The following is a 22,019-nucleotide window of genomic DNA, read 5'->3' as shown; positions in this document are numbered from 1 at the left end:
AAAACATTCAGGTACCGAGCAACGTTTGAATTCTGAATGTTACTTTCAGCTAAATTTTCATCTGAATACCGCTGTATTACTGTACTTCAAGACTGGGTGCCGGAAAAGTGTTTGAGAACCGAGCAAGAGTTTGAGAATCAAAGCAAACTTTCCTTGAAAATACAGTTTGAGTCCCGAGTAGTTTGAGAACCGAGGTACCACTGTATTATTATTAGCTCCGTAATATGTGGGAGCACAGAGATGGCTGCCTGTATACTTGCTGTGGGTTACATGAGAAGAAGAGATTTAGCTCGTCCCTTATGTCCTGGACTATGTAATGTGAGTCTCCCCCTCTGCACAATCAGTATTTACATAGGACTGCAGGTACGCCTATTACATTCTCCTAACTCATTCCTATTTCTCGGGCATAAATTGGAGCCAGCCCCCTTGGTCTTCTTAATTTCCTTGGTTTCAGATAAAGCAGACAAAATTCACCACACCCAGAGGGCTGCATCTTACAGGTTTCCTGTGTGTGCGGCGTTCACACCCCGTGCCTTACCTGAGAGGGAGACAGGTGACTACCGTGCAGGTGCCTCATCTGTCATATCACCACAGAGAAGGAAACCGCTAACGGCAGAAATGAAGCAGCCTGCGTCAACAGGTAAGAACATAGATCTGCTGGCATCAGTCTAGGTACCATTCCATTCTATCCATGGATTCATGTTTGTACAGATTTCATTATTATTATATTTAGGATCATACATTGTATACAGATGTAGCAGAGCTGAGCTTGTTATTTCAGCTCATGATGTGTTTCCTGGTTTTATTTAGGAGCGGAGCACGTCCATCATCAATTTCCTTGTATCCGTCTAACTCTTAGATATTTCAGATCAAATAACTTTGTGTTTATGATCTTGCTATCTCTCTCTCTCTCTCTCTCTCTCTCTCTCTCTCTCTCTCTCTATATATATATATATATATTTATTTTTTACCAGAATAAAAAAAAAATCTAGTTTTTTTTGTTTGATTTGGGGAACCAATTTTCAAATACCCCCATTAAGGACCCCCGTCTATAACATAAAGCAGAGAGTGGCTGTAAAGCCAGGAGGAGCTGGCACATCTATGTGTTACACTCACTGCTTATTAATTTCAGAATGAAGTGGTCATACAGCAAGGGAATTGGAAACTTTACATACTTTACTTATATGGTGCGGTCCCAGAAGCAGGACATTCTGTGATCAGTTCCATCGCAAAGGATTGTCCAAAGTAGATGGCCACCTTAAATGACAAAGTCAGAGATCAGAACTGTTAGCACTCTGGTACAAGCCTCCCAATTATCACACGTGTGTGTGTTTGTGTATGTATATATATATATATACATATATATATATATATATACATATATATCTGCTGGACTCTCATATGCCAGGAGAGCTTCGGCTTCCTATTTCCCCCTTTTTGGGGTTATAGGGCTCAGGATGCAGTTGTCCCCCCTAATTGTAGCTGCTGAAACCTGAAGAATTAGAAGCAAAATGTACAACAAATGCAGGTTGGGTCTGTTAGATAAGCAGTAAGGTAGGTTAGGTCTGTTAGATAGGTAAGCAGTGATTATAATAAGTTTTATGTTCTTATATATAAATAAATGTTTTAACAGTAAAGTATAGATCATATTCACCCCCTGACTGACATCAATGGAAAAAAAATCCTGATTTAATAAATTAGATATTAAACTCCTTTATTGAAGAAACATACTGATTCTTACAATCCTTTTTTGTTAGAAAGGTCACTTTAAAGCGAGCTGAACCCAAGGGGGGACATGTATCATCCGGCGTACGGATGATTTTCGGCGGAAAGTGACGATTTGCGCATTATTTTATTCGCAAATGGCCGATTTGCGAATAAAATATTTGCAAATCGGCACTTTCCACCAAGTACGCCGGGGGGCGGGGAGGGGGTGTGAAGGGGGCGGAACGGAGGGCGCGGAACGGAGGGCGCGGACTAGGAGTCCGCGCAATGCACCGTCCGTTCCACCAAAAGATATGCCGAAAACCTACTCCAGTCCTCAGCTGGCGTAGGTTTTCGGCCGTGCGCACCAGAGCGCACAGGATTTATGTAGAGGCAGTCCGCCTCTACATAAATCCCCGTAGCGCTGGAGATGCGGGGACATTTATAAGTCCGGCATAAAAAACGCCGGACTTAATAAATGTCCCCCAAGGTGTCCCAGAGCTGTGACCCCCTAAAGAGGAATTATCAGAAGGTTTAGATGAATCTAACCTACTGATATCTCCTTATTGTGCAGGAGACGGTGAGGAGGAAGGTATGTCTCTCACCCTCATCCTCGGCGTTGTTCCCGTGCACTTAGTCATTCACAGTCTGGTAAGACCGTTAGGAGCACTGCCCTGTGCAATAAGGACATGTCAGCAGGTTAGAGTAATCTAACCCGCTGATAGTTCCCCTACATTTCGTAGTTTTGCCTGTATATTGTGATCTGCAAATACCAACATATTTTGATCCTATTGATTTCAACTGGGCTAGTTATACTGTCCATTTATTTACAAAAATTATGCATTGGACTCGGTTCACACTGCAGGATGCAAAAAACTGATGCCCTTGCATCTGTTTTGACCATTTTTACCATTGACTTCCATTATTAAAAAAAAAAAAAAAAACATTTCAAAGTGGATACGTTTTTTTTAACGTACAAGAAAATATAGTTGACCTCATTGTTGTGTCCGTAAAAAAAAAAAAATCCGTTTTGATCTTTTTTTTTATAATGGAAGTCAATGGAAAAACGGATAAAAACGGATAAAAAAAAAACGGATAAAAAAACACAGTGTGAACCCAGCCCTACAGATGTTTTTTTTTTTTGCGGATTGTGGATGAAGATTGCGGATCATTGCAGACATCATATGCAGTCCTGGAAAACTACTGAATGTGTGAATGTAGCCTGATTCGTGGGTGAACTTAAAAATGAGCGTTACATTTTCCTGCGGCGTCACTAGAGGGGCAATAAAGCATTACACTGTCTATGTAATGCTTTGCCATGTTGGGTCCTCCACAGCTAGGCATACTCCACTCTGCTTAATCGAGGAGGGAGGTGACCCCTGATCCCTCCTATTAAATCCCTCGAAGATGATCCATTGATAAAAGCTGTAAACCTGTTCCTAGAATCCTATGTCCCATTTGTCAGCCTGATTTCCCTATAGCTTACCTACACTGTGTTCACTTAATTCCCAATTGTAAAAGATCTGATTCAGGAGTTTATTATGGGATTTCTACGTTGGCTCCATAGCAACCTAGTGTCACTCATGCCACAATAAAATTGCAGGATTGCTATGACGCCACCTGGTTGTTTCCCTATACAGAGGCGGCCATGTTGGATTTTTTTAAATAGTCACAAGAGACCTTTTGCCTCATAGGAAAACACTGCTGTTTGCATCATGTTCTTGGTAATCCTGCAATGTTACCAGGAATCACTGTTGAGTCCCTGTTGCCATGCAGTCCTAGCCTTGTGCTCTTAAAGTGTACCTGTCATGAAGAAATGCTTTAAAAAAAAATCAACAGGGGTTGTGACCGCAAGCGGTTTTGCAATATGGTCGCTTTATTTTACGTTTTCTATGTTTAACCCCTTAAGGTCAAAGCCAATTTTCGTTTTTGCACTTTTGCTTTTTCCACTTTATGTTTAAAAGTCCATAGAGCTTGCATTTTTTGCACCTAGAGACCCACATGAGCCCTTATTTTTTGCGAAACCAATTGTACTTTGCAATGACAGGCATAATTTTTCCATAACATATGCTGCGAAACTGGAAAAAAATCATTTGCGCTGTCAAATTGAAAAAAAAAGGAATTTGTTTTGATTTTGGGGAGTTTTGCATTTACGCCGTTTGCCATATGGTAAAACTGACTTGTTATATATGTTCCTCAAGTTGTTATGATTACAACGATATACAACATGTATAACCAGGGGCGTAGCTAAAGGCTGATGGGCCCTGGTGCAAAATGTTAGCTTGGGGCCCCCCATCTCACCCGATCAGGCAAAGTCCTATCTAACGTTATATCCAATGATTCTAATGTGCCACCATGTTCTAATGCCCTGTCACTGCCTCCACCTCATGTACTGCACTACTGTCCCCTATAATTAATGGACTGTACTGTGTCATTGTCTAATCATTGTATTCCAATCTTTGACTCTCCAGCTGAAAAACTACAACTCTCATCATGAACTGCCAGTTGGATATGATGGGGGTTGTAGTGCTGCAACCTGAAGAGCCACATGCTGCAAAACTCCCATAACAAACTGTCAGCAGGGCACGATGAAGTTTGAACTTCTGCAACCTGGATAAGTCACCTGATGTCACCTGCAGTCCTATGTAACACCACAGATAACACAGTGATATCCCTCTGAGTAGAGATAATGTAGTAGATGTGTCCTGCAGTCCTATGTAACAGCACAGATAACACAGTGATATCTCTGAGTACAGATAATGTAGTAGATGTCACCTGCAGTCCTATGTAACACCACAGATAACACAGTGATATCCCTCTGAGTACAGATAATGTAGTAGTCACCTGCAGTCCTATGTAACAGCACAGATAACACAGTGATATCTCTGAGTATAGATAATCTAGTAGATGTCACCTGCAGCCCTATGTAACACCACAGATAGCACAGTGATATCCCTCTGAGTACAGATAATGTAGTAGTCACCTGCAGTCCTATGTAACACCACAGATAACACAGTGATATCTCTGAGTACAGATAATGTAGATGTCACCTGCAGTCCTATGTAACAGCACAGATAACAGGGATATCTCTGAGTACAGATAATGAAGTAGATGTCACCTGCAGTCCTATGTAACACCACAGATAACACAGTGATATCTCTGAGTACAGATAATGCAGTAGATGTTACCTGCAGTCCTATGTAACAGCACAGATAACACAGGGATATCCCTCTGAGTACAGATAATGTAGTAGTCACCTGCAGTCCTATGTAACAGCACAGATAACACAGTGATATCTCTGAGTATAGATAATCTAGTAGATGTCACCTGCAGTCCTATGTAACACCACAGATAGCACAGTGATATCCCTCTGAGTACAGATAATGTAGTAGATGTCACCTGCAGTCCTATGTAACACAACAGATAACACAGTGTTACCCCCCCTCATAGTATAGACCCCCTGTGCAGTTCCCCTCATAGTATAGACCCCCTGTGCAGCCCCCCTCATAGTATAGACCCCCTGTGCAGCCCCCCTCATAGTATAGACCCCCTGTGCAGCCCCCCTCATAGTATAGACCCCCTATTCAGCCCCCCTCATAGTATAGACCCCCTGTGCAGCCCCCCTCATAGTATAGACCCCCTGTGCAGCCGCCCCCCCATTGTATAGACCCCCTGTGCAGCCCCCGCTCATAGTATAGACACCCTGTACAGCCCCCCTCATAGTATAGACCCCCTTTGCAGCCGCCCCCCCATTGTATAGACCCCCTGTGCAGCCCCCCCATTGTATAGACCCCCTGTGCAGCCCCCCCCCTCATAGTATAGACCCCCTGTGCAGCCCCCCCATTGTATAGACCCCCTGTGCAGCCCCCCCCCATTGTATAGACCCCCTGTGCAGCCCCCCACCATTGTATAGACCCCCTGTGCAGCCCCCCCCCCATTGTATAGACCCCCTGTACAGCCACCCCTCATAGTAAAAACCCCTTGTGCAGCCCCCCACATTACAACATTTATGTAAAAAATGAAAATAAATAAATAAACTCACCTCACCTGGATCCTTGATCTCCCTCAGGCCTGGCAGCTTCTCTTTTAAGTTCAGTGAGCTTCCGGGACGCCGGCCCCAGCCTGAAGCTCACTGATGCAGGACCGCGGCGCCCGGACTTCTCCTCTCTACTGCACGCAGCTGACATGTGACGTGATGACGTCACATGTCAGCTGCCGAGGAGGAGCGAGGAGAAGTCCGGGCGCCGCGGTCCTGCATCAGTGAGCTTCAGGCTGGGGCCGGCGTCCCGGAAGCTCACTGAATTTACAAGAGGTCCGGCGGCAAGAGGTCCAGAAGTGGCAAGGGGGGGCCGTGCGGGCCCCCCTAGCGTAGGGGCCCGGTTGCCATGGCGACCCCTGCGACCCCTATAGCTACGCCACTGTGTATAACTTATATTGTATCTGATGGCCTGTAAAAAATTCAAACCAGTGTTAACAAATATATGTTCCTTAAAATCGCTCCATTCCCAGGCTTATAGCGCTTTTATCCTTTGGTCTATGGGGCTGTGTGAGGTGTCATTTTTTGCGGCATGATGTGTTCTTTCTATCGGTACCTTGGTTGCGCATATACGACTTTTTGATCACTTTTTATAAAAAATTTTCTGGATTTGATGCGACCAAAAATCGCAATTTCGCACTTTAGAATTTTTTGCGCTGACGCCGTTTACCGTGCGAGATCCGGAATGTGATTAATTAATAGTTCGGGCGATTACGCGCGCGGCGATACTAAATATGTTTATTTATTTGTTTATTTATTTATATTTATAAAATGGGAAAAGGGGGGTGATTTGGACTTTTAATAGGGGAGGGGATTTTTTATTAATAAAAAAACATTTTTACTTTTATTTTTACTTTAACTAGAAGTCCCCCTGGGGGACTTGTATATAGACAGCACTGATCTCTCATAGAGATCAATGCTGTGTATATACACAGCAAAGATCTATTACATCGGTGATAGATTGCTATGGCCTGCTGCAGGCAATAGCAATCTATCGCCGAGCCGGGATCAGCGTCATTCCGACGCTGAGGCCCGGCACGGGCAGAAGAACGGATCTCCCCCCCGCGGATCTCCCCCCCACTAGACACCAGGGATGTTGTGCATAAAGCACTTCAATGCAGCTGTCAGGTTTGCCAGCTGCATTGAAGTGCTTCATTAGCCGGCGCGGCAACGGGACCCGCACCGGCTAATAGAGGCACTGGCAGCGGGACCCCGCTCTGAACACCCCCCGCGGCACCATGACGTATCAGAAACGTCATGGGTCGCTAAGGGGTTAAATCAACGTTATACATACGGCCAAACTGTGGTCCATGTTCCTTCTGTGCTGATATTTGGTCTTTAGTCTGTTCAAAAAGAAAAAAAAAGCTAAAAACAAAAACAGGAAAGACACCTGTTCATCATGTGGGTTGTATATCAGCTGAAGGCTAATTATATTATTAAAGGGGTAGTGCGGTGAAAAACTTTTTTTCACTAAATAACACACATTACAAAGTTATACAACATATATTTCCACCCCCTGACACTTGACCCGGAAGTGTAATACTGCATACTCCCATAATCACTGTGGACCCCTTCTGTCCTGGCTGCTATCTTGGGACGATTACGTCACTCTTCAGGAGGCCGGCCTGACTGCTCCAGACCAAAAGGCTGCCAGATTCGGCCGAGACGGAAGGGGTCGAGAGTGATTATGTGAGTATGCAGTATTACACTTCCGGGTCAAGCGTCGGGGGGTGGAAACATGGGGAAGGGGGCCATTCACATAAATAACACACATTACAATGTTGTATGTATTAAGCCTCCATGTAGTATAAGGCTTCTCTGTTCCCCCATGTTCCCTGCAAGCCTGGTCACACCCTTTGCCGCTGTTAGTGAAGCACCTATTGGAGTGGGTCACCGGGACTTGCCCAGGTACACCAGGCATTGATGCAGGTCCTGCTTTTAGTGCCTCGTGAGTCTTAAATCACACGAGCGATAACTCACTGTAAGATGTCCTGAAAGCTATAGATGTAGCAATACTTTAGAAGTATGACAGCAGTTTGGCATTCAATAGGCAAAACTACTCACCTAATTTTGACAGAGAGATTTATAACATTACTATGCATAAGTGTCAGGTGTGACTTGGGCATTTACTAGTAGGCGGAGTCATTTTGTTATAGCTTCTATAAAGAAAGATGTCATGAGGTTTCACCTGTGCCATGTACATTAGGGATATTGACCTTGTGGCAGGTGGTTTGCCTATCTTTTTATGGAATAGGAGAGTAATGTTATACCTGACCTGTCTTGGAAAGTCAGTGTGCCCCTCCACAATATACAGTATTTCACCTTTAAGGTCCTCGTTTGAAAATTTCAAGTCTGCATTTTGGTTCATGGTAAGTTCCAAAACTTGTTAAGATGGATAATGTAATGTTTAAAGAACTGCATAGGCAAAGCAATGTCTGAGATCTGTGAGTGCACCCTTGTATGCTTTATTGTATGCAGTGATGTTTTATATCACATTATGCTTATTATTAACAAATTAATGAAGCAGAGGTGAACTTTGTGTAGGATAGAGATAATGTAGCTGACAAAGGTGCTCTGCTCTACTAAATATGTTTATAGCAAATATCTATATCTATAGGAGATTATCTATCTATCTATCTCCTATCTATCTATCTATCTATCTATCTATCAATCTCCTATCTATCTATCTATCTATCTATTTCAAGGAATTCCCCACAGCACGTCTTGTAGAGCAAACAAAGTGATTTATTCCATTTTCAAAGTTAGCAAAATAACAGGTGCAACACAGCAAAAGTGAGTCTGATGCGACGTTGCTGCGGTCTCCACCACCTTTCTCAAGCAGGTGGAGACCGCAGCAACGTCGCATCAGACTCACTTTTGCTGTGTTGCACCTGTTATTTTTCTAACTTTGAAAATGGAATAAATCACTTTGTTTGCTCTACAAGACGTGCTGTGGGGAATTCCTTGATATAATTAAGTGGTTCCTGGTCAGAGCCGTCCCTGCTGGCACTCGGACTCCACAAACTGGTATAGTGCTACCTGTATACTGTGTTATCTATCTATCTATCTATCTATCTATCTATCTATCTATCTATCTATCTATCTATCTATCTTTCTGTCTGTCTATCTTTCTATCTATCTATCTATCTATCTATCTATCTATCTATCTATCTATCTATGTTCTACTATCTATCTATCTATCTATCTATCTATCTATCTATCTATGTTCTACTATCTATCTATCTATCTATCTATCTATCTATCTATCTATCTCCTATCTATCTCCTATCTATCTATCTATCTATCTATCTATCTATCTATCTATCTATCTCCTATCTATCTATCTATCTATCTTCTACTATCTATCTATCTATCTATCTATCTATCTATCTATCTATCTATCTATATAGCAAGAATCTCCACAGCACTCCAAAGTAGTCAAAAAATTGTGATTTATTCCATGGTGAGACAGCACAGCAAAGTGTCAGATAGCGACGTTTCAACGACCTCCGTCGCTATCTGACACTTTGCTGTGCTGTCTCACCATGGAATAAATCACAATTTTTTTGACTACTTTGGAGTGCTGTGGAGATTCTTGCTATATACTAAGTCAAGTCGTGGTCTCGACTTCCCGCTGGCACCCAATACACAGTGGAAAAGGTGGTGCCCCTCCAAGATTCAATCTATCTATCTATCTATCTATCTATCTATCTATCTATCTATCTATGTTCTACTATCTATCTATCTATCTATCTCCCATCTATCTATCTATCTATCTATCTATCTATCTATCTATCTATCATCTATCTATCTATCTATCTATCTATCTATCTCCTATCTATCTATCATCTATCTATCTATCTATCTATCTATCTATCTATCTATCTATCTCCTATCTATCTATCTCCTATCTATCTATCTATCTATCGTCTCCTATCTATCTATCTATCTATCTATCTATCTATCTATCTTCTATCTATCTATCTATCTATCTATCTATCTATCTATCTATCTATCTCCTATCTATCTATCTATCTATCTATCTATCTATCTATCTATCTATCATCTATCTATCTTACTATCTTTCTATCTATCTATCTATCTATCTATCTATCTTCTACTATCTATCTATCTCCTATCTATCTATCTAAATACCAAAATTTTTTGTTATTTATATTGCGCACAAAGGATTCTTAGTGCAGGGTGGCACCCTACGCTTTGATTTTTTGAGTGCTGTAGATTTTTTGTCTGCTATCTATCTATCTGTCTATCTATCTATCTATCTATCTATCTATCTATCTATCTATCTCCTCTCTATCTATCTATCTATCTATCTATCTCATATCTATCTCCTCTCTATCTCCTATCTATCTATCTATCTATCTGTCTGTCTGTCTGTCTGTCTGTCTATCTATCTCCTATCTATCTATCTATCTATCTATCTATCTCCTATCTATCTATCTATCTATCTATCTATCTATCTATCTATCTCCTATCTATCTCCTATCTCCCTCCTATCTATCTATCTCCTATCTATCTATCTATCTATCTATCTATCTATTATCTATCTATCTCCTATCTATCTATCTATCTATCTATCTATCTATCTACATCCTGCAACATACTACATACTAGCACATACTTCTACATACTGGCACATAATGGAGCTTCTGTGGGGATGGGACCAGGGATAGAGCACTGGACCTTTATGACAACTTTTTGAGGAGAAAGTTTTTGCACCCCAGAGGAGGGGCTCCCTGCAGGATGTATCTGTGCTATACTGCAATATGAGCGGGCCTATCTATCTATCTATCTATCTATCTATCTATCTATCTATCTATCTATCTATCTATCTTCTACTATCTATCTATCTATCTCCTATCTATCTATCTAAATACCAAAATTTTTTGTTATTTATATTGCGCACAAAGGATTCTTAGTGCGGGGTGGCACCCTACGCTTTGATTTTTTGAGTGCTGTAGATTTTTTGTCTGCTATCTATCTATCTATCTATCTATCTATCTATCTCCTATCTCCTATCTATCTATCTATCTATCTATCTATCTCCTATCTCTCTATCTATCTATCTATCTATCTATCTATCTTCTATCTCTTCTAATCTATCTATCTATCTATCTATCTATCTATCTATCTATCTATCTCCTATCTATCTATCTATCTATCTATCTTCTATCTATCTATCTATCTATCTATCTATCTATCTATCTATCTATCTATCTACATCCTGCAACATACTACATACTGGCACATACTACTAGATACTGGCACATAATGGAGCTTCTGTGGTGATGGGACCAGGGATAGAGCACTGGACCTTTATGACAACTTTTTGAGGAGAAAGTTTTTGCACCCCAGAGGAGGGGCTCCCTGCAGGATGTATCTGTGCTATACTGCAATATGAGCAGGCCCCTCCACCATTCCTGGCCCCTGTGCAGCTGAACCAGCTGCACATGTGATATGTCCGTCACTCTATCTATCTATCTATCTATCTATCTATCTATCTATCTATCTCCTATCTATCTATCTATCTATCTATCTATCTATCTATCTATCTATATACGAACCCTTTGACTATGATCAAAGTACATGTTGTTTTAAGCTGTCTCAATAAGTGGTTTTCCTCTTGGCATTACTATATTTATGACCTAGTTATACCATTGTTATAGCAGAGGCTGATTGTTTGCTGCAGTTTTATGAGATGACTAAATTAATACAACACACAGTTCTGCATTGTTTCCGTATTCAGACCAGGGAAAAATTCACTGCCGTGTGTTATTACTCACCAGGAATCTCTAGGAACTCTCTTATGAATAACCCATGACCCCTCACATTTCTATCATACATAGTGAAAGACCACCCCTGAGCAGAATAAAAGCCAACCACACAATACAAAATAGTTACTATACTTACCCAAAATCTTTAGTAGATATAGGCAGTAGTTGTGTAATTCTTTATCCCACTGAGCCCATTGATGCACAGATGTCCGGGTCAAATTAATACAATGTTCCTCTCCACATTCTAAGAGCCATAGCGCTTTTATTTTTCCACCTATAGGGCTGGTTGGGGTGTCATGTTTTGCACCATAATCTCTAGTTAATATCATATTGGAGTAAAAGAAAAGTTTTGATTGCTTTTTAATAATTTTTTTCTGGTATATAATTGTAAAAAAAATCACCAGCAACCCTGGTGTTTTTTTGTTTTGTTTAGGCCATTCACCGTGCAAGAGGAATAATGTTACATTTTAATAGATCGGATAACTCTGCACGCTATGATATATAATATGTTTATTTATTAGTTATTTTTTTATTTTTTTTATAATGGGCAAAGAGGTATATTAACCCCTTAAGGTCGTTTTTGCACTTTTGCTTTTTCCACTTTATGTTCAAAAGGCCATAGCACTTGCATTTTTTTCACCTAGAGACCCATATGAGCCCTTGTTTTTTGCAAAACCAATTGTACTTTGCAATGACAGGCATTATTTTTCCATAAAATATGCTGCGAAACCGGAAAAAAATCATTTGCACTGTCAATTTGAAAAAAAAAGGAATTTGTTTTGATTTCAGGGAGTTTCACATTTACGCCATTCGCCCTATGGTAAAACTGACATGTTATCTATGTTCCGCACATCAGTACGATTACAACAATATGTAACTTGCATAACTTTTATATTATTTGAAGGCTTTTAAAAAATAAAAATCTTTTATGAGGGGAGGGGATTTTTTTTATTGACAAAAACACTTTACTTTTTTTTTTTTACATTAACTACACGTCCCCCTCGGGGACTTGTATATACACAGCACTGATCTCTCATAGAGATAAATGCTGTGTATATACACAGCAAAGACCATTAGATCAGTCATACATTGCTTTGGCCTGCTGCACGCCAGAGCAATGCATTGCCGAGCCGGGATCAGCATCATTGCGACGCTGAGGCCCGGACAGAAGAACGGCCAGAAGATCCGACCCACTAGACACCAGGGAGATAAGGTATGACAGGTTTGACAGCTGCATTGAAATGCATACTTAGCCAGCGCGGCAATGGGACCCACAATGGCTAATAGAGGCGCTCCACGGCTACAGATAGCAGCTGGGAGTGGCGCCATTCAGAGCAGGGTCCCCGCGGGACCCCTCTCTGAACTCCCCCTGCGCCACCATTATGTACCAGATACGTCATGGGACGCTAAGGGGTTAAACTTTTATTGAGGAGGGGATTAAAAGGTTTTTTTTACACTTTTTTTTACACTCTTATTTTACAGTATAACATGCAATTAGGGATGGTCCGAACCTGCCGAGGTTCGGGTTAGTATGAACCCGAACCCTCGGCATCAGATTCCCGCTGTCTGCCCGCTCCGTGGAGTGGGCGGATACAGCGGGAGGACCGCCTGGAAAACTGGGATACAGCCTATGGCTATGGCTGTATCCCAGTTTTCCAGGCAGTCCTCCCGCTGTATCCGCCCTCTCCACAGAGCGGGCAGACAGCGGGAACCATTACCGAGGGTTCGTGTATGAACCCAAACCGAACTCGGTTCGGACCATCCCTGCATGCACTCATTAGATTGCCTATACTGATCTATGCTATGCCATAGCATAGCATAGATCAATGCTATAGATCGCAGCGTTTAAGGGGTTAATCAGAGGCAGCTGCGGGACACTCCCGGGACACAGAAATGTGCTCTCATTGCAGCGGTCCCACACACATCAAACCCCTCACACAGTCAGGAACGTATATGTACATTCCTGCTACATGGGATATGTGCAGTAGGAACATATGTATTCAGATTGCTGATGTGAAGGGGTTAAATAGGTAGACCTCTTTGGACAGTCCCTTTTTGTTAAAAGGATTTACAATGCAAAGTAGTAGAATCCATTGTGTTACAAAAACCATCTATAATGGAGGAATTTAGCTGTAAATGTGGAATTGCACCTGCAGAAAAAAAGTATGCATTATATAGCGCTCACTGAAGTCAATGAGCTTACATGTAGTGCCCTAAGTGTAACCACTCTCTATACAATAGGAGAATGGACAAAATTACTTCTACTAACATTTAATGTGTATGAACACCTTAACCCCACGTAGCTTTGCCTTCACCAAGGATGAACAAGAAATATGAGAAATAAGGATGAAGAAATATGAGAGTTCCTATATAAGGACCATTTCTATGCAAATATAACCTATAACATAGCCGTGCACACATTGAATGAAATTTGTGACATACGCCACTCTGTACATATCTGATATCTTTTTCTATTTTATTTGCAGCTGGGACCCCTGCTAAAATGAGCAGACGTTTTTTCTGGTTCATCGCGTTGACTTTACTTTTCCTTGTCGTCTTGAGGTTCTCTTATATTTATCACTCCAATTTGGATGTTAACATGTTCATGAAGGCGATTAAAGAGCGGACTCTGTACAATGCTTTAGAAGGCAAACTTCTCAGAAAAGAACCGCTGCCAGAAAGCAACCCCAAACCACTGACGGGTATGTGGACTGTCAATGCTATTGGACGTTTGGGCAACCTTATGGGAGAGTATGCAACGCTATTTGCCCTTGCCAAGATGAACGGCCACCAAGCTTACATTTTCCAAGATATGCACAGCCAACTGTCAAAGATCTTTAAGATTACATTACCTGTTCTTCACCAAGATGTCTACAACCGCATGAAGTGGAGACATTATGGTCTTAACGATTGGATGTCTGATGAGTACCGACACATTGAAGGCGAATATGTCATCCTTACGGGTTACCCTTGTTCATTTACTTTCTACCACCATATAAGAAATGAGATTCTTCGAGAATTCACTTTCCATGATTTTATCAAAGAGGAGTCTAACGCTTACCTCGAGAAAATTAGAGGAGACCGGAAGAACGTCACCTTTGTTGGGGTTCATGTTCGGAGAGGAGACTATATACATGTGATGCCAAATACATGGAAAGGGGTGGTCGCTGACAAGGGTTACTTGCAAAAAGCAACAGACTACTTTAGAAAAAAGTATCAGAACCCTATTTTTGTTGTGACCAGTAATGGGATGGACTGGTGTAAAGAGAACATGGACAATTCATTGGGTGATGTCCACTTTGCTGGAGATGGCCAGGAAGGCTCACCCAGTCGGGATTTTGCTTTGTTGGCTCATTGTAACCACACCATCATGACCATAGGGACGTTTGGTATTTGGGTTGGCTATTTGGTAGGAGGAGAAACCGTCTACCTAACAAACTACACTTTACCTGACTCTCCTTTTCTTCAACTTTTTAAGTATGAAGCTGCTTTTCTTCCAGAATGGATCGGGATTCCAGCGGATCTCTCGCCACTTCTTAAAAAAAAAGAGCCTTAAATAAGTGCTTTCCTGGTTGTCTGGGTAAGGCAGCTAGGACAATGGTTGTTGGGAAAAAGAAGACATCATGGTGTCTTCCCGCTCATTTTTATATTACTAAAATACAGTGCAGCATTGTTACCATTTTATTTTAATTTTTTTCCGTCCTCCAAAAATAAAATGGAATTTTTTTTTTTACTTCAAACTATTTAGTTTGGCCAAAAACAAAAGTAACAAATAATTTATTGTAAAAAAAAAAATATATATATATATAAAATTATATTTTTATCTACCATGATACACCAAAGTGTAAATTATTTTTACATCCTTGTTATTTGTCATTTTCACATATAGAAAATGACAAAGAAAAATTTCATAATATTTTTTATGTGAAGAATATTTCAAATTATAAATTGAAATAATATTTAATACCAGTATTAGTACTATATATATATATATATATATATATATATATATATCCAGAAGCCCCTTCAAAAATTGGGTATGATGGTGGTATCTATTACCCATAGACTAATGTGGGATCTATTGATCTATTTAATGGGTAGAGTGTGAGATTTTTATGCCATACCCGTCAATCAGATGTCATTATAGTTTGTTGGTGGTGACGTCCTTCTGCACCCCCTATTTATATGTCAGCTCTAAAGTATAGAGCAGAAAAATATGACGCTATTCATACTGGTTCTAGTCTTATTTATAATATTTATTATAGACAGTTATTGGTTGTTCACACAATATGTCTACCTCGGACTACTGGGCAGTACTGGCACAGTTTATCCCATTTGATCCTGTATCGGAATGCAGGTTTCGAGTAACATTCCGCAGGTCTACATTTTTCTCTGGCTAATACTTTCATAAGGAGCCCATAGATAAGGGCATTCATTTACCAATCTGACTGTGATTTACATGTTAGAATATTATTCATTGTGCCTATGTTGACAATAGGAGTGTGTTTGACTATCATCATTTTTTTTTAAATGGTACACCTCTTTTTTAAGCAACCCCTATGCCAGGGGTCTCAAACTCGCGGCCCTCCAGTTGTAGCAAAACTACAATTCCCATCATGCCTGGGACAGCCAAAGCTTGCTTTGGCTGTCCCATGCATGATGGGAATTGTAGTCTTGCAACAGCTGGAGGGCTGCGAGTTTGAGACCCATGCCTTATACCAATGCCTTAATTGCCATTCGAATCCTGAACACGGTGCTTTATAGAAGACTCAGGGACATTTGTATAGCCATTTATATTTATAGGTATGATGAGACATGGGTTACACACTATAACGTGGTCTTTGACTTATCTCTGGCCTTATCTCTGGCTTAGTGTGTTGTCCAGGGAAGATGGTGGGAACACTACTTATAGGAAGCCAACTCCTAAGTTCTCAAAGTTTTTTTTTCAACCTGTCTACAGAACTTGTTGCATCAATGTCCCATTGTGGCTAGATCATGGATTGTAGGGCTTTTGGCATACAAAGTGTAATATGATATCTTATTATTACCCTCTATCTCCAGTTCCCTTTCTTTGCTATTGAGAACTTTTCGCCATTGGCGGTAAGTGTAATTGCACAATAAGTTTGCATAGTTACCTTTATAGCACTTTATCAGTACGCACGGTAGTCTAACTAATACTTGCTTAGGACATTTTGAGTGACTAGAACAGGGGTGTCAAATTTAGGCCCCGCAGCTGGTGCCAAACTACCATTCCCATCATGCCTGGACAGCCAAAGCCGAAGGCTTGTTGTTGTACATTCGACCGTCCATCTTAAGGCCTTATTCACGTGTCCTGTAAGATTGTCCATTGTCGCAGATCCATTAAATCCTATGTGTGCATTTATACCACCGATGCCGTCATTCGTGCCGTGATCCTTGCCACGAAAAAATAGGACAGGTCATAGTGCAGATCGCGGCATGGATGCCTCTCCCCGCTCCTGTCACACCTCCGCTCCTGTCACCTGCTCCCATCTCCCCCGCTTCTGCCAACCGCTCCCATCTTCCTGCTCCTGTCTTTCCCCGCTCCCATCTTCCCGCTCCTTTCACTCGTTCCCATTTCCCCGCTCCTGTCACCTGCTCCCATTTTGCCCGCTTTTGTCACCCGCTCCCATCTCCCTGCTCCTGTCAACCACTCCCATCTCCCCACTCTAGTCTCACCTCGCTCCTGTCACCTGTTCCCATCTCCCCGCTCCTGTCACCTGTTCCCATTTCCCTGCTCCTGTCACGCCCCTGCTCCTGTCACGCCGCTGCTCCTGTCATGCCCCTGCTCCTGTCACCTGCTCCCATCTCCCGTGCTTCTGTCACCTGCTCCCAGCTCCTGTCTCTCCCTGCTCCTGTCACCTGTTCCCATCTCCCCGCTCCTGTCACGCCCCTGCTCCTGTCACGCCGCTGCTCCTGTCACGCCCCTGCTCCTGTCACCTGCTCCCATCTCCCCCGCTTCTGTCACCTGCTCCCAACTCCTGTCTCTCCCGCTCCTGTCTCTCCCTGCTCCCATCTCCCCACTCCTGTCACCCACTCCCATGTCACCCGCTCCTGTCTCTCCCCGCTCCTGTCATCCGCTCTCATTTCCCCGCTCCTATCACCCGCTCCCATCTCCCCCGCACCTATCTCTCCCCACTCCTGTCACTCGCTACCATCTTCCCCGCTCCTGTCTCTCCCCGCTCCTGTTAACCGATCCCATCTCCGATCTCTCACGACTCCTGTCACCCACTCCCATCTTCCCCGCTCCTGTCACCCACTCCCATCTTCCCTGCTCCTGTCTCTCCCAGCTCCTGTCACCCTCTCCCATCTTCCCTGCTCCCATCTCTCAGCGCACCGGTCCTATCCTCCCACTCCCATCACCCACTCCAATCTCCCCTGCGTCTGTCACCACTCCCATCTATCCCTGGCCTTGTCAGCCGCCCACTCCACCCTCGGACAGCACCAGTGCCTCCTAGATGTCCAGTGTCTAGTATTTTTTACAGTGCGGACAAAATCACACTTCTTGAAAAACACTGGACATGTGAATGAGGCCTAAGACCTTCAGTAGACAGGAACCAGGATGTACTGCCCTTCACGTGAAGCCTGATAATCATGACTGATATAAATCTGGTCAGGCCGTCCCGGCACCTGCCAGCCTTTGTTTGACTTGTGAGGCATCACGCAGTCAGTGAACACAAAATCTCGAAAATGCAAATGTGCAGAGGATTTATTTCCAGTGCTAATTTTAGTACTTTAAAGAATTACAACCTCTATTGTTCCGCTGGAGCCATCAGGGTATTGAATTAGTACAGGATATTGTAAAACACATTGTGTCCATATCCTGGTGTCAGATCCAGCAGAGCAACAGAATTTGGAATTCCTTACAACCTTACATGTCTGAATGTGAACACATAAATGGCGCAATATAACAGTGGCCTCTATCACAAATATATTATGTAAAATGGAGTTTCTGAATGGGAAAATGTTTTTTTTTCCTTGAAATCAACTGGTGTCAGAATGGTAGACAGATTTGTAATTTACTTCTATTCAAAAATCATAAGTCTTCCAGTACTTATCAGCTGCTGTATGTCCTACAGAAAGCGGTGTATTCTTTCCAGTATGACATGGTGCTCTTTACTGTCGCCTCTGTCCGTGACAGGAAAGGTTTTCAATGGGGATTTTCTACTGCTCTGGACAGTTCCTATCATGGACAGAGGTGGCATCAGAGAGCACAGTATCAGACTGGAAAGAATACATCACTTCCTGTAGGACATACAGCAGCTGATAAGTACTGGATTTTTAAATAAAAGTAAATTACAAAACCAGTTGATTAAAAAATATATATAAAATCCGCTGGAATACCCCTTTAAGTGAAACTTGTTAGAATTAGTCTGTAGGTAAGTTTTCTAAATGGAGCAGCTAACCCTATTGTCCTAATCTGTAATCTGTAATCTGCACTGGGTTTATACATACACTTTTCCTTTGCCTGCATCCGGTGTGCAGCGAGCATGCAAGAGCTGGTGAAGGAACCGATAGATAAGCAGTATTATATTCTGCTTACACAAACAGCCGGACAAAATGCAAAAATGTGTCTGCTAGCTGAGTGGGTGACAGGGATGGAAATTTCCATTGAACTCGATAATGGCTGTGTTAAAGGGAACCTATTATGGTAAAAATATAGTTGATTCTGCATGCAGCTTGTTATAGAGCAAGAGAAGCTGAGCAGATGGATGTCTTGTTTTATGAATAAAGTTCCAGGATCATTTGTTATATATTGATAGAAATCTCTTCTCATACTGGGCCAAGTAATCAAGTGACTGCCCTACTGAGTGATTGACAGGTTTCGATATAATATAAATAAATATATATATATATATATATATATAGAATTGTCAATTACTGAGTATGAAAAAAGCAAAAAACCTGCCTGGCATCTCATGATTTTGCTTAGAGGGGAACTTCAAAGAAAATAAAATTGTTTTCAATTCAACTGGTGTCAGAAAGTTATACAGATTTGTAAATAACTTCTATTTAAAAAAAAAAAAAAAAAAACAGTCTTCCAGTTCTTATCAGCTGCTGTATGTCCTGGAGGAAATGGTGGATTGTTTCCTCTCTGACACAGTGCTCTCTGCTGCCACCCCTGTCTGGAACTGTCCAGAGCAGTAGCAAATCCCCATAGATAGTTCCTGTCATGGACAGAGGTGGCAGCAGAGAGCACTGTGTCAGACTGGAAAGAATCCACCACTTCCTGCAGGACTTACAGCAGCTGATAAGTACTGAAGGGTTGATATTTTTAAATAGGAATAGGATTAAATAGGAATAATTTACCAACCTGTATAACTTTCTGACCCCAATTTTTTTTTTTTGCCCTCTAGCGTACGGCTTTAAAGCAAAAAAAAAAATCTAATTATTTATTAATATATTGTTGTAAATTATTTTAGGATATTTAATTCATCAGTAATTTATATACACGTGGCATTTATCATTACATTTTTTTTATTATGGAAATTTCATGAAAAAATTCTGTCTCTTTCTGCAAAAGGCACAGCAGGGAATTCTTCCTATATTTCTGAGGAGGGTGTAATGTGTTTACAGGAGATTTGCATTGCGTTTTGTTATTCAAATGTCTTAAAAATTCTATGATCTGTGAGCTTGTCCTACTGTAGATCTTATTGTCAGGTTTGTCTTGTTTATATGTTTATTGTTCTTGTTGATAATCAAAATAAAAAAAATCTATTTTCATACTTAAGTTCATTTTTTGTGGTTTATTAGGAACTTTTATACTTAAAGGGGTAAAAAAATTGTTTTCATGTTTACTGGTTTTAGAAAGTTATACAGATTTGTAAATGATTTTTATTTAAAAATCTCAAGCCTTCCAGTACTTAGCATCTGCTGTATGTCCTGCAGAAAGTGGTGTATTCTTTGCAGTCTGACACAGTGCTCTCTGCTGCCACCTCTGGACATGTCAGGAACTGTCCATAGTAGGAGCAAATTCACATAGAAAACCCCTCCTGCTCTGGACAGTTCCTAACACGGACAGAGGTGGCAGCAGAGAGCACTGTGTCAGACTGGAAAGAATACACCACTTTCTGCAGGACATACAGCAGATGCTAAGTACTGGAAGGCTTGAGATTTTTAAATAAAAATCATTTACAAATCTGTATAACTTTCTGACTGGAAACAATACACTACTTCCTGCAGGACATACAGCAGCGGGATGATTTTTATGGCCGCTGTGTTCTGATGCGGGCGCTTCCGCAGCACATAATGAAGCGAGCGTCCAAAGCCCCTTGCTTCATTGTGTGAACTGACATGAGTTTCTACTGCTGCAATTCACTGAATTGCGGCCGCAGAAAACTGACATGTCAGTTATTTGCGGCGCCGCACGGGATACCGGCCGGAGCATATACGATCAGTGTACGCTCTGGCCGGGACCCCATAGAAATGTAGGCAATGTTCCACACTGCATAGAGTACGGCCGTTGTTGCCAATGGCAACAACGGCCGTACTTTTACGTAGTGTGAACATAGCCTCAAAAGAGAAGTCCGTCTGTTTAAAAAATCTCACAGGCAGCAGAGGCAGGGGAGAACGTAACAATCAATCATTGCTTACCTCTCCCCTTGCTTGGGTGCACCATGTGACAGGCTACAGGTCCCCTGCCGGAAGGCATTTCCCCCAGCGTTCTGATGACATCACGACTAGAAGGGAAATGCCCGTCCCAGCTGATTGAATACGTGCTCCTGGATAACCCCTTTAAGTGTCTCTGTCACTATAAAAAAAATAACTTTTAACATATAAAAAGTTTTGATCAGTCAGGGTCTGGATGTACAAGCCCCAGCTAATTCCTAGATAGAGCCCAGAGAAACACTTGGCTAAGTGCTTCACAGCCAGCAGCAGGAGATTAAGCAGTCTCCATAGACTTACAAGGGGACTTGTCTCCTGCAGTGAGACATAAAGGAAGAGGTGAAGTGCACAGCCATGTGCTTCTCCGGGGTCCATCTAAGCATCAGTTGACGTCTGTATACCCTGATGTCAAATGATACTGATCTACCTCATGATCTGAATGCTTTAAAGACTGGAGAGGAGGTTCAGAAAGAGAGGACCTCCACAGTACAGCGCAGGAATCGAGAGGGTGAGTATTCTCCAAAGCCAAAGCCCCATTGTTTTTTTCAGCCATAGACTGTCCACCTGATGTTGGGGAGGTGGTATGCTGGTTGGGATGGAAGAAGTCATGGAGCACTTACTCAGCATATCACAATATGAAGTTACACATAGTCATAGAGACAGATGTCGCCTTTGTAGACATGAAATAAGGAAGCGCCGTGCTCACATGGTAATGTTAGGGGAATGGAAAGGGTGGCCGAGAGGTGAATGGAAAGAACGTCATATGAACAGAAACAAATGGTTCATGTGTGATAGAATTGAATCCATAAAAAATTATATTGCATAGATGAAATTTCTAGAAGTGTAGGATATAGGTAAGG

At 41.9% G+C, this 22,019-nt stretch overlaps 1 protein-coding gene across 2 annotated transcripts; it reads left to right on the top strand.

Annotated features, from left to right (window-relative positions):
• The first annotated feature begins 558 nt into the window (after positions 1 to 558).
• Positions 559 to 15,294, top strand: LOC138769518 (galactoside alpha-(1,2)-fucosyltransferase 2-like). 2 transcript variants are annotated; one of them, XM_069948058.1, is made up of 2 exons: positions 559 to 640; positions 14,022 to 15,294. In XM_069948058.1, exons 1-2 carry the CDS (start codon positions 619 to 621, stop codon positions 15,089 to 15,091), a joined length of 1,092 nt encoding a protein of 363 aa, XP_069804159.1. In that variant the 5' UTR covers positions 559 to 618; the 3' UTR covers positions 15,092 to 15,294. The 2 variants fall into 2 exon arrangements, 1 of the variants encoding a protein (XP_069804159.1); XR_011359262.1 differs by lacking the exon at positions 559 to 640 and adding an exon at positions 8,052 to 8,109 and having other exon boundaries at positions 14,022 to 14,097.
• The last annotated feature ends 6,725 nt before the right edge of the window (positions 15,295 to 22,019 follow it).

This window comes from Dendropsophus ebraccatus, chromosome 12 (assembly GCF_027789765.1).
Source record: "Dendropsophus ebraccatus isolate aDenEbr1 chromosome 12, aDenEbr1.pat, whole genome shotgun sequence".
NCBI lineage: Eukaryota > Metazoa > Chordata > Amphibia > Anura > Hylidae > Dendropsophus > Dendropsophus ebraccatus.
This window is presented reverse-complemented; position numbering and strand designations above follow the sequence as displayed.

Bases quoted from the DNA above. Each gene is read 5' to 3' on its own strand.
- LOC138769518 (XM_069948058.1), top strand. From the start codon at position 619: ATGAAGCAGCCTGCGTCAACAG. The intron at 641-14,021 runs GTAAGAACATAG...TTTTATTTGCAG, and splicing joins GAAGCAGCCTGCGTCAACAG to CTGGGACCCCTGCTAAAATG.